The sequence below is a fragment of the Alosa alosa genome, chromosome 11 (genome assembly GCF_017589495.1).
Source record: "Alosa alosa isolate M-15738 ecotype Scorff River chromosome 11, AALO_Geno_1.1, whole genome shotgun sequence".
Taxonomy (NCBI): Eukaryota; Metazoa; Chordata; class Actinopteri; order Clupeiformes; family Clupeidae; genus Alosa; species Alosa alosa.
This window is the reverse complement of record NC_063199.1, coordinates 17,987,391-17,999,890: the sequence shown is the minus strand read 5'-3', so window position 1 is coordinate 17,999,890 and position 12,500 is coordinate 17,987,391. Positions and strand designations below refer to the sequence as shown.

Sequence of the window (12,500 nt, the reverse complement as noted above, 5' to 3'; positions counted from 1 at the left end):
CAGATGTCGACAAAGTCTTTGCTTCGACATAATATACACATTACATGTACGTTCTTGCCTTTGACCACAATGAATTTGAAGTAGTGCTTATATCTCCACCTTGAAAATGCCAATTTTTCATTGTCAGATTGCTCCTGACCTCTGCTGATTCGTCGAATCTCTTTTAGCTGTTGCGTGTGTGTGTGTGGTGCGTGTGCTGGCAAGTGTGTAAAAACACTGGCTCTGAATGGCTATCATGAAACATGACTCTTAGCCTTAGCCAATTCTAATCGCCTACATCGTTATTAACCCACCTCCTCACTAGCTGTGAGCCAGGGGTGCGTTCTGATTACACATTTTAGGCTATTCAATCAATGCAAAGTAACGCACCACATTTAACGTCCAGTAACGTTAACGGCGTTGTAACGACGGGAAAAATAATTAGTTAGATTACCCCGTTACTGAAAAAATAACGTTGTTACCTAACGCCGTTCTTTTAAACAGCGTTATTCCAAACACTGGTTACCACACACACACATACACACACACAATTGTGTGTCAGGCCAAACCTCTTGGCCTAGGCCATAGCTCTTGGTTGTGAATGAAACTTCAGGCTGCCCCCTACCGTGCTGAGAGATGACTGGTCACTATTATACTCAATACTTCCCATGTTGGCTCTCTCTCTCTCTCTCTCTCTCTCTCTCTCTCTCTCTCTCTCTCTCTCTCTCTCTCTCTCTCTCTGTGTTGTTGACCGAGTCGGATAAGGGGAGTGGTCTCTCCGCCTGGTCGGCTGCTTTGTTGCCTTGTGCGACCGGCGTCTAAAGAGCGCCCGCCCCAGCTCTGGCCGCTGTAGTGAGTCCAGCCCAGGCCGCCACTGCACCGCTCGGCTGCCACGCTGGAGAATATATCAATTACAGCTGTGGCACACTGACGTCACGCTGAGAGTCATTATCAGATCCAGAGACGCACACCACTCCAGCGATCGACGCATCGGCCCAGCGAGGATCAATACCTCGCCCGACCGACGACGGCTCAAATGAAGAGTGGAATTGCGGCCACTAGTTCGAGACGCGCGTCGCATTACATGATGATTATCTCGTTTAAACAAGTGCTGTTGTTTTCCTGTCGGCGCCCACCCCATACCCCACCCGCCTTCTCCTCTCGTTGGATGTCTTAAACTGCCATTCCTTTCAGGGCGAAGGAAAAAAGAGCGAAAAAACCCTTCAGTAGCCCTGTGACTCATATGTCAGGAACCTGCGTGCAAAGGGTGTATGTGCTGGGATTTGATGGGGATTGAGTGAAAAGACTTTTTTGTGTGTGTGTGTGTGTGTGTGTGTGTGTGTGTGTGTGTGTGTACAGATGTGTGCTGCCTGTTTGTGGGTGGTGTGTTTGCCAGTGCGGCAGTGATGGCCGGGTGGAGGCTGCGTGCATGCGTGTGTGTGTGAGCGTGCGTGTGTGTGTGTGTGTGTGTGTGTGTGTGTGTGAGAGGCTGTTTGTTTGCTGTTTGTTTGCTGGCTGGTTGGCTCCTCCAGCCCTGCTCTCCTCCTGTGCGGTTCCATCAGGCCACTGCAGAGCCAGTGTAACCCGGGCTCCAGGGAGCAGCCAGAGCCTGCGCTCCCCTCCTCCTGCAGATCAATACGGCACCAGCCAAAGCCCCCAGACCTCTGGGAAAACACACACACTCACACACACACACACACACACACACATATACATGTGCAAGAGGCACACACAGAGCAAGACACACAAGCAACACAAACACACAAAGCACACCAGGACCACTCTCTCCCTCGCCTCTCTCTCACACACACACACACACACACACACACACACACACACACACACACTCACGCATGCACCAAGACACACACAGGCAGCACAAACCACACACAAATACACAAAGCACACCAGGACATCTATCACTCACAAACAAACACACACGTACATACTCACACAACTGCACACAACAGAAAACCACATAATACTAAACAAAGGCAGGTGTATCCGAAGCCCATGTTGAGACGCAGCAGGACAGAACTCGGTGCTCTTGCACTCCCGAGTCGGGGGCCGTGCAGAGCAGAGGACAGGAGAGTGGAGCTGGGAGTGGGCCCGGCTCGAAGTCCAGAGCTCCAGGATCCCCCCGCTCGGTTGGTTCTGTTTGGACTGGAGCGCTGCAGCTTCGCCTCCACCTCCTCACGGGCTCTATTGTTGCCTGTGTCACAGGGAGGGAGAGAGAGACTGGGAGCTGTGGACACTGAGGGAGATGCAAGCCTGACCTCTGCTGGCAGGGGGCTGAACTGCATGTGAAAATGCTTAGGTGCTGGAATGAGAATGGGTGACTGTAGACTATAAGTGAGGCGGAGTGAAACAGAGGAATTGAGAAAAAAGAGACGTGAGTGAGTGAGGCAGAGATATACAGACAAAACAAGAGAAAGATGGAGAGAGAGAGAGAAGGATGACGATAGAATGAGAACCAAAGAGATCTGCCTGAAAGACAGTTACTCAGGAGGATGGAGAGACACAGAGAGTGAGACAGCTAGAGAGAGAGAGAGAGAAGTGGTTTGCACTCATAATGGGGTCAGTGGCTCCCTGAGAGATGTGGCTCCTCACAGGAGAGCACTCCTCTTTTCTTCCACACGGGAGGGGCCTGAAAGAGGGACAGAGAGAAAAGAGGGAAGAGAGAGAAGGCAAACCACAAAAGAGAGAGCAGTGGAAACAAGCACATACATGAATACAGAGATTGCCCAAAAACAGTGGAGTTAGTCAATCCAGCAGCATTAAGATCCCCCCATCCCGCCCCACCCCCCTCCTGCTGAGAGGGGGAAGGCCCTTTGCCAGCAGTCAAGTGCAAAACATGCCCACTAAGATAAGAGCGAGAGAATAAGAATAAGCATTTATCAACGGAAAACCACGCTTAATCCCTCAGATTTTACCCCTCTTCTTTTTCCCCCATATTGATGCAAAAAAACGCGTCTATCTCTCTCTCTGAGAGATTAATCTTGGAAAGCAGCTTTTGAGACAAGAGAGAGAGGGGGGGGGAGGGAGGGATGGGCGAGGGTGGGGGGGATGATTGCTGCTCTTTCTCTGGGAATTGGGTTTAGGGTCCAGGGATACAAAAAAACAAAAAATCAGCAACAGCAAACATAGCCGAGGGGAGTGAAAATCTCCCAAACACGCTGCTCCCTGTGGGTTAACCGTCTTAACCCGTTGGCAGGCCCCCGTGCCTGAGGTCCCTCCTCTCTCCCTGTCAGTGTCATAACTCCAGGGTGAGACTGGTGCCTGCCTGCCTCCCTGCATCCCCATCCCCATGCCTCTAACCAGGCCGGTTCTCCATCTAGCCTGCTGTCATTCTGACAAAGGTGTTTCATGCGGTATTACAAAATTAATGTGCTGTTCTTGAGAGCCCGCAGAATGAGGGGCCTCACAAGGTAGGGAGAGAGAGAAGCCGTCTTAAAATATTCATAAATACATATCAAAAGAGACGCAAGACATGCGGATCTGAATAAACAAATGATTGTTGCTGGTTGCCACGGATAAGGAACACTACTAAGCAAATAAATTATAAATATAATATGACTACTGTGGGTTTTCCTCCACAGCTGTGTATGAGATGAATTGGAATGTTTGCATGCCAAGATAGAGTTTGTGTGTGTGTGTGTGTGTGTGTGTGTGTGTGTGTGTGTGTGTGTGTGTGTGTGAGTGTGTGTGTGTGTTTTTGTGTTTTTGTATTTGTTTGTGTGTGTGTGTGTGTGTGTGTACACCAGTGCCTGTCTCAGTTGTATGCACAGCACAGGTAGTCCACGCCAGAAGGGGCCCTGGCGATGGACAGACTAGACAAAGATGCAGGCCTGGCAGGAGGGGTGGTGATGGGTGGATGGATGGATGGATGGATAGATAGATGAGTGAAATGGAGGGAGGGTGGGTGGGTGGTAGGGAGTGAAAGAGAAAGAGTGAGGGAGGGAGAGGAGGAGGGGGGTGATGGTGGGTGTGGGTTTGGAGGTGTGGGCACGTAGCTTATTATTTCTCTCCTCATGTGTTCTTCTCTCTTCCCCTCTAGAACCACACACTGAGTCAGCACGCGCAGTGAGACCGGGCCCGGCAGGACTCCCGGCTCAGCCCGGATCCCCGACCCACACCCTGCGGGGGAGGATCATTTCAACATCACAGCCAATCAAAGTGTCATTTGCTACTCACATGTAAAACTCTAACGATTCCACCACCAGGCGCAGCTATTACGAGCAGTGGGGAATGAATATTAATGGGATCTGCTATTAAAAAGGAAAACGGAGAGAGAGAGACGAGAGAGTGAGAGAGAAAGAAAAAAAGAGAAAGAAAGAGAGAGAGGGGGGAATAAAGGAGATGGAGTGGGAGAAAGGTATTCTACGTGCAGTATTTTTTATCGTCCCTGCTTCCCACTTGTGAAGGTTTTTTTCTTCTTTTCCTATTTTTTGGAACAAAAGAAAAAATGAAGGAAAAAAAAACCTTGTCTGATTTTAGTCTTTAGAAAATGTTTCACTTCTCTTGTCCTCTGTTGCTTCCCGTATCCAACTTTAGAGCCTGTTTTCCTTCCTCTGTTTATTTTTGTCCTTTTATGGTTTTTTTTTTTTTTTTGTTTTTTTCTCTGGTTTTTTGTACCTTTAAGTTCTTGCAAATTGGTACTTGTGGTGTGTTGTGATTGCTTGCCAGTCGTAATATTTTTTTTTCCTTTTTATTATTATTGTTAAATATTTTCTTTTTTCTAATTACAATTTTAAAAAGGCAAAAAACAAATAAAGATACAAAAAAAACAAATGTAATGGTTTGATTGGATTTTCCGGTTTATGGGCCTTATGGTTGTTGTAAAAATGAATATCATCAATTTCAGTGCAACTGGATGATGTCTGCTTTTTAAATGTGAATTAACCAGATTGCAATAACTAGTACCGTTGAAAAAATAAACAAATAAATAAAAACGTGAATAAAGGGAATGTGTGCATATGCTGTGAGTCTTCTTTCAAACAACGGGTCACCCTCAGTGGAACTCAAAGCCCCAGTGTACCCCAAGACTTGCCATGCTTCACTGGCTCTGGGCTTCAAACAAAAACACACGTTTCTTTTTTTTCTGTTTCCCTCTCTTTTTTTCAAAAACCACCAAGGAATAATTGAATAATTTGAGCCATTAGCTGAGCAAGAAAAATAGTGTTGAATATTTTTTTTTTAAATAAACATCTTCTGTATGATTCATGTCAATTTAGTGAAAGTTCAGACCTCCAGTACAGTATAAGAAACAAACTGGCATTGAGTCCTCTAAATGCATCCATGCAGATAATGTATCAGATAATGGTGAATGTGTAGAAACTGTATTTTGATTTTGATCCGAGTGTACAGCCCTCTGATCATACACCTCAAGTACAGCATGTCTCATCTGTATGTTCATATTAGGAAAATACACCTCAGGCCAAAAAAGCTGCCTGCCTTTATCCAGTGCCAATATACAGTAATAGCTTCACTGATCCAGCAGTCACAATGTGGACACTGATTAGAGCAATACAGATTACACACAAAATGTTATTTTTAATATTTTAATGCATTAGGTCTTAACAGTGCATTAGATGTGAATACTACAGCCAGTCACTTCATGGCTGTGGAGCCAGAATAATGTATAAGTGTAATTTAAGCGTACAACTGTCAGTTCCATGTTTACTCCACTTTATTTCCATTTTTATTACAGTATGTCTGAGCACTGGGTGTTAATGATATAGCCACCAGCTCCATGATTATGCTGCTACAATAATGTACAAATTACAGTTTGTCTTATAGAATTTAAAGAAGACTGGGTGTTTGTAAGTAGCACTGTAACAATTATTGTGTTATATTTTGTCTGCACATACAGTCATATCACATCTGTAAATTCATTTTTTTTTTCTTTGATGAAAAGTCTTTCTCCAAACATGCACATCTACATGGTATAGAATTCACAGTAATAAGATGTGAAAATACTTATAATTAAAGTAGCCTATTTGATAATTAACTCACTTCAATGTTCCCTGAAATACAATAATGAATTCAGAGGTTTTAGCACCACCTTATTGAGGGAGTTAATCTGTGTCACAACAAACTGAGCTACACAAACACACAAACGTAGATTGCACAGTGCTGTACTAAATAGAAATGGACAGTTACTTGTTAGACACGATTTGTGTGTGTTCTCATCCAAAGTCAGCTGGGCATGCAGCACATAGAGATGTCTTGACACTTGTTCCTGCCATGAATCCTTGCAGACCACAGAAGGTCAAGAAAGCTGCACTTCCTCTTTTTTGTGAACCAGCACTGACACAGTTCAGTCACATGAGTCACATCAAACAGTCAGTTGAAATGAAGATAAGTGACACACAGACCACAAATGAAGAAGGAAAGTGGCACGCAGAAGCCATTCAAACTACACTTTCTCTTTTGTGGGCATGTCAATCCAATCAAATTAACTGTCGATTCATTAGAAGAAAAGCATAAGATGGTCTCAACACATTGGGTCTATATGTATGTGAGGCTACATCATGCAGCTACATGCACTTCCACGGAATACGCTCTAAGTAAAAACACTGCTGTGTCATATACTTCCAATGGAAATGTATTAGATAGGCACCCACTTAGTTTATGTCTACTATATTATTGTATTTACTGGCCTTGTACAAAAAAAACAGTCATAAAAAAATATTAGGCATTAACTTGCATGCTCAATTTAATTTTCATAAAATGTTTAATAAAACAGGGTAAAATAAATAAACTCAGTTTTCTCAATGAGGGAGTGGTGTGGAATTGCAAATTAGCCTAAGGGAGAAAATTCTGGCTGAAAACTTCCATAATTTTATCTACTACCCATTTATATGTTTTAATCTACTGAGGCTTCCACTCATCATTTTTTCACAACTACACTGGTTTAATTGCATCCATGTGTTAAAGCAGCTGGCTTAGCCGTTGAGTCTCATAACTTCTGCCGGACAGAAGGTCGGTTCGGTTCCCAGAAATCAGTCATCGGAACGCATCGATATAGCACGGTGCCCAGGGGGCATTGGAGCTTGTAGAGGGGAGTCAATCTAACTAGAATGTGTTTTAAGTAGCCTATTATATATTAGGCTTGGAAATAAAAGGATTCCTTTTATTTCCAATAAAATATAAAATAAAAGGATTCCTTTTATTTCCAGGAGAGTGGAAAATTAAATGAAATGACCAATAGAAAAGTCGTACTGAATTGTTCAGTAATTTTCTGACGCCTTGAGATGAGGCGTGTTTATTTCTAATCTAACTACCCAAAGCTCCATTAATGACCTTTAGCCCACATCACAAAGGCTAGGCTATTATTTAATAAAGGGTCAAATTTTAGACAAGACATTAGTTGCATTAGCCTACATAATGAGATAGTAGCCTACCACAATTTAAATATATCATCCTTGTTGTTTCAACATGTGCCACTCATTGGTAAAACAATAGAAATGTGTCATGAAAAGTTAATGGTGAGTTGTTTTGGTCGCACTTGACCGACCTCCGTAGAACAGAGGACTTTTGTCTGTGGTCAGCTCAACAAGTCGCGAAGGCTTTTTGTCATCTGCTCAACAGCCGCGACTCGACGTGACTTCACCAAGTCATCCGTGCCCCAGAACTATGAGATCACTATAGCGCCACTGAAATTAAGGGATCATATACATCTTACCAGACAAAATCATTAGCGAAGAGACTTATCGCCACATAAATGTAATCAAGCATCAACTAAAATATGTTATTTATATTTCCAAATTAGATGTGGAACTTAATTATAATGCATTACATTTCCTTTTCATTGTGCTGAACTGCAGATGTCATTCTCTTCCTACAATCTGTTTAATTTTATTGGAATTTGTTGTCTCTCCCTAAAAACTCATCTGACACTAAGGAAGGCAAAAAAGTTTGCCAAAATAATCGGTACATCATTACTGGCCCAGCTTGGAATCCACGGACAGTCCATATCTTTCTAGAAACTAGCTATTTTGCATTAGTTGGATGGAACGAGGTAACGCCTTTTCCTTGCTAGATCTTTGTGTCAGATGCTCTTCGTCCGCTTTTTAGTTCCGGGTGTGTTAGAGCCGAAGGCAACCCGTTAGTCTGCAGTCATCACTGTTTTGCAATCACATAACTTGTCAACATATCTCAATTTCGCCGTGATCTACTGGAGAAATACGTTATAATTTATGCATTATAGTTGAAACGAGGGCACCACATGGGAGAATGGCGGCAGCGTTACTGTCAGAAACGGAGATCAGGCATCGGTCTATGGCAGAGGAGGATCCGAACGGGAATGAGCATGGGGCGGCTGCTCGCAGCACGGCTCCTCGCTGGGGACCGCAACACGCCGGGGCCCGCCAGCTCGCCCAACTGTACTCACCGGGTAAGACAATGAGCTTGAAAAAAAAAAAGTCAAATAGTAAACCGCAACACCAGTAAGCCTGAACTAGCACATATCCCCGTTGTCCTGTCCCCCGTTACCTGATAACACACAACATAGGCTACACAGCAGGCTATTACGCTGCGAATGTAAACATCCCCTCAGTGCCTGAGGTTTGTGGACAGACCAAGACTACAGTTTAGTTTTCGATGTTAGTGTGTAGGAACTGTGTGTAAGAAACAGGCTAGTGTTTTGTTCGAAATACCATACTATCATGGTAGGCTACTGTGCTGCATTAGCCTTTGTAAGTCAATAAAATTAGGTTATGAGGTTATGTCGTAGTGTTCTGCTGTTGCACCCCTCTGCCAAGGTAGCCCCTCAGAAGACTACAGATTAAGTATCAGCCCTTGGGGAGCACCAGTTTAGCTCACATATCCACAATGAAAGGACTAACTTTCTTCTTCCTTGGGGCTAGACTGTTCATTGTTTAGACAACACAGTACGTCCACTGTCAGAGCGATGAATGTCCTCTCCCCACCGCCCCTACACACACACACACACACACACACACACACATTATACACACATAGAGACAGGCCAGATGCCTGAGGCCACTTCGACTGTTCGTTGATGGTATCACACGAGATAAACAATCTAATGGATGCTCAAGGTTTGACTGCCATCCAGCAACTGGGCTTAACGAAGAGCACTCTGCCTTGCCCATTGCGCCTCATGCTTTAGGGGATCAGTGGCGACGTTAAAAGCCCCCAGCAACCCTGGGTGGGTATTATAAGATTTTTTTGTCCAGCCTGTGCCCCTTATTGGGCCTGAGCTCTCAGACTATAGCTCTCTTTTGTGCGCGAGGACAGATTGTGTTTTAAAGTGCGGTTAAAAATAAGTCCATTTCATGTATGTCACGAGTGGCTTGTAGCACGTAGGCTACTGTCAAAGTGCCTCCTGTTTACTTACTAACCCGCCTGTGTGTAAAGGGCGTTTTCAGGAACGCCTGAATGAGACAGTTAGATGTATTTAAATATCCATCTCAACTAGGCTAAGCTACACTACGCTGTCTGCGCAGTGATCGGTTATTAGATTTGCCGTGTCCTAGACGTTTTGGTCACAATACCAGGTCATGCCTCTGAAAGTTAACAAAGTTTTTCACATCAATTTTTTAGGGAGGAATTTGTGTCTGTGTATCAGTGTTGCTTCTTTGCTCTGTCTGCAGACCTGCTACATCAGGTTAAGAGCAGTAAAAGTGTTAAACTGATAAACACTTTAAACTGTTAAAAGAAAATTGATTGCACTTGAGCGGAAAACGTCTATCTTGCAAAGGAGAGAGTTAAGCATGTAATAGCGTACTGTGAGTTACTTGTCACTATTAGAGAATGTGACATGCCATCATATGAATGTGACATGCAATGTTTTCAGAATTCATATTTTGAAAACAATGAGTCGATCTTGTTCAGTTTCTCTCTGCTTAAATTTACGGCACGTCATACTCAACCTAGCATCGTAACGTATTTCAGGACCATGGACAGCACCGTAGCGGTAAGATAGCGCTGACCTAGGTGCTGAAATAGTATTAGGACTAGCGGGAAAATAACATACTAGAGCTTGTATTGTACATTCTAATCATGGAGTTACCGACAAGCTAACTACATTAAATACATTTAACTATACTTGGATCAGCAGTACCAAATCAGTTGATGCATGCTATAAAGATAAAGACTTTTCTTGTGCAATCCATATAACACTGTTAAAGTTGTGTTACATTTTGCTTGAGGTTCAAGGTTCTTTGTTTTGAAAGGTAGTAGCACCATATAGATAACAGTACATTTTTCTGAATAATTTCAATTAATACATATTGCAGATTTGTTGTGTTTTGTTAGAGTGTCTTTACAACATAACACAGCAATTATGGTGCAACACAATATGTCTACAGACGTTCTAGTATTGCACCAAGCTGCACATTACTTTAGCTTCAGGGCTGAGAATGCAAGGCGCCCAGAACACTTGTCAGAGTTATCTGTGCCCCGAACATGATCCGTGGCACAATAGACCAGCGTGTGGGCCAGCGAACGGCTCTAGAAGGTCCTGGCATTTGAGTGAGGCCCACAGTCGACACATGCCGTCTGGAGTTGAAGTGGGTGCAGACAAGTGGAGCTCAGGCACAACTGCAGGAAGGGATGTGGGGCGGAGAGGAGGGGGTTTGTGGGGTGGTGTGGTGTGCTGGGGTTATTGGGTGTAGATGCTGTATGGCAGCAGGGCTAGATGTGCAGTCGTGGGAGTGGAGATCTGCCCAGCAGTGTCTGACTCTGAAGCACGAGTGAGCACGAGTTGGAGGATGCCAGGAGAGTCCAGTGCTGGGAAGGGAGGGGCAGGACTGCTGCATGCAGACGCTGTGGGGGCCTTAGGCCTGTCCAGCAGGGTCGAAAGCAAGGCAAAACTCAAATTAGAGTGTGAGAGGTTTTTTGTGTGTGTGTGTGTGTGTGTGTGTGTGTGTTGTGTTGGGCAGAAGGGGTGTGTAACCTGGGACTTTAGTCCCGTCCAGTAGCGTTTGAGACATGGATGAACATTTGTGAGCGCATGAGGAGTGCGTATGGGTGTGAGTGTGTGTAGTTTTTGGTTGCGATGTGGAGTCGGGCTTAGCAGCGACGAGAGGGGATTGATGAGCCTCTCGCTCTGCTCAATGGAGGCTCAGACTCATTACTGTAACCCTGGGACAGGCAAACAGCTGGACGCTTCTCCCCGCCATATGTTTGTGTGTCATGCACCACCGACTGCTCTTTGCGCTTTTTATCCCACTTTACAGATTCGATGGGAAATGAGCAGAGTTTTTCTCTTTTTTCTTCCTCTGCTTCCTCTTTTTTTCTCTTTTTTTTTCAGGCTGGTTTAGGCTTTCCTGATTGCACCCACCAGCCGACGTGGTTTTGATCACTGGGGCACCTGTTCTCCTCCCTCTCTCTCTCTCTCTCTTGCTCTCTCTCTCACTCACTCTCTCTCTGCACCCCTTCCCTTTCCTGCATGTTGTCTCTCACCCCCCCCCTCTCCACTCGGCCTGTTTCTCTCACTGAAACTCTTGGAGCACTGTACCATGTTAACACAGCGCTTCAAACTACCACATCTACAGTACTTCTTCTTGTACCTTCATACTATTGCATTCTGCTGTTCTCTCCCTGTGTGTGTGTGTGTGTGTGTGTGTGTGTGTGTGTGTGTGTGTGTGTGTGTGTGTGTGTGTGTGTGTGTGTGAGTTCATGTATACCTACACTACACTCTCGTGGCTGTAGCACACTTCTCTTCTTCCCTCTCCCTCTCTCTTGTGGGGTTCACAGCGCACTCTGCCTTTATGGCCTGCTGTGAATGATTTAATCTTATCAGCGTTCTCACAGTGCTTCTGTGGCCAGACTGCACCCTGTGCAAATCCGCAGAGCTGTATCTGTGGCCTGTTTGAACCGGCCTGGCCATAGACTTCACTGTTGAACAAGAGTCTTGCCTGTGCAGTGGAGGCCAATGCTGATAGGAAAGAGAGTTTTAAATGACTCAGGAGATAGACGTGATTCTTTGACACGTACGTAATGAGTCCAAATTGTGCTGAGATATTGATTTGAAAATGAGTTTAGAAATGCCCTCAGCCTGACCATTTGAAGAGGAAGCCGGGATGACCTGTAAATGGGAGTGTGCAGGTTATTTTGTTTGTTTTAAGCGACGCTCTGCTTGGTGTATGCTAGGTCACCTGATGGTAATGGGCTTGCAGGTTGTGTTAAACAGGTGAGGTAGGCCAGTACTACTTTGCTATAGGCCTGCAGACCTGCTCTTTCTTTCTCCATTTCTCACTCTACTCACACTCTCATTCTGTGTCACTCCTTCTTTTCTTTCTCTGTCCCCTTTCTTTCTTTCTGTCTGTCTCACTCTCTTTTTTATCTCCTTTGTTACATCTTTGTTTCCCTGTGTCCCTTATCTCTCTCTCTCTCTCCCCCTCTCCCTCTCCCTCTCCCTCTCTCTCTCTATCTCTGCAACTGTCTGTTCTCGAGGTCACCTACTATCCCTTTTGTCTTTAGCTGTGATCTTACAAGAGATTGGCGGCCTTTGGTTGTCATGACAGCACTGTTCACAGTGAGAGGCCAGA

At 44.8% G+C, this 12,500-nt stretch overlaps 2 protein-coding genes across 4 annotated transcripts in view; both read left to right on the top strand.

Moving 5' to 3' along the window:
- The window catches only part of znf423 (zinc finger protein 423), a 159,024-nt gene extending 154,078 nt beyond the window's left edge, over positions 1-4,946 (top strand). Inside the window, 1 exon segment of the mRNA XM_048257575.1 lies at positions 4,037-4,946. Coding sequence (XP_048113532.1) covers positions 4,037-4,066 — 30 coding nt within the window. The 3' untranslated portion in view covers positions 4,067-4,946.
- Positions 4,947-7,883: 2,937 nt separating this feature from the next.
- si:ch211-212o1.2 (uncharacterized protein LOC492735 homolog) overlaps positions 7,884-12,500 on the top strand; it is a 34,070-nt gene continuing 29,453 nt past the window's right edge. For 2 of the 3 annotated variants that reach the window (XM_048257899.1, XM_048257901.1), the window contains exons 1-2: positions 7,893-8,002; positions 8,192-8,377. In XM_048257899.1, the coding sequence (XP_048113856.1) occupies positions 7,993-8,002; positions 8,192-8,377 (196 nt within the window). In that variant the 5' untranslated portion in view covers positions 7,893-7,992. Of the gene's footprint in view, positions 8,378-12,500 lie in introns of all 3 variants that reach the window. The other variant, XM_048257900.1, reaches the window with a different exon arrangement.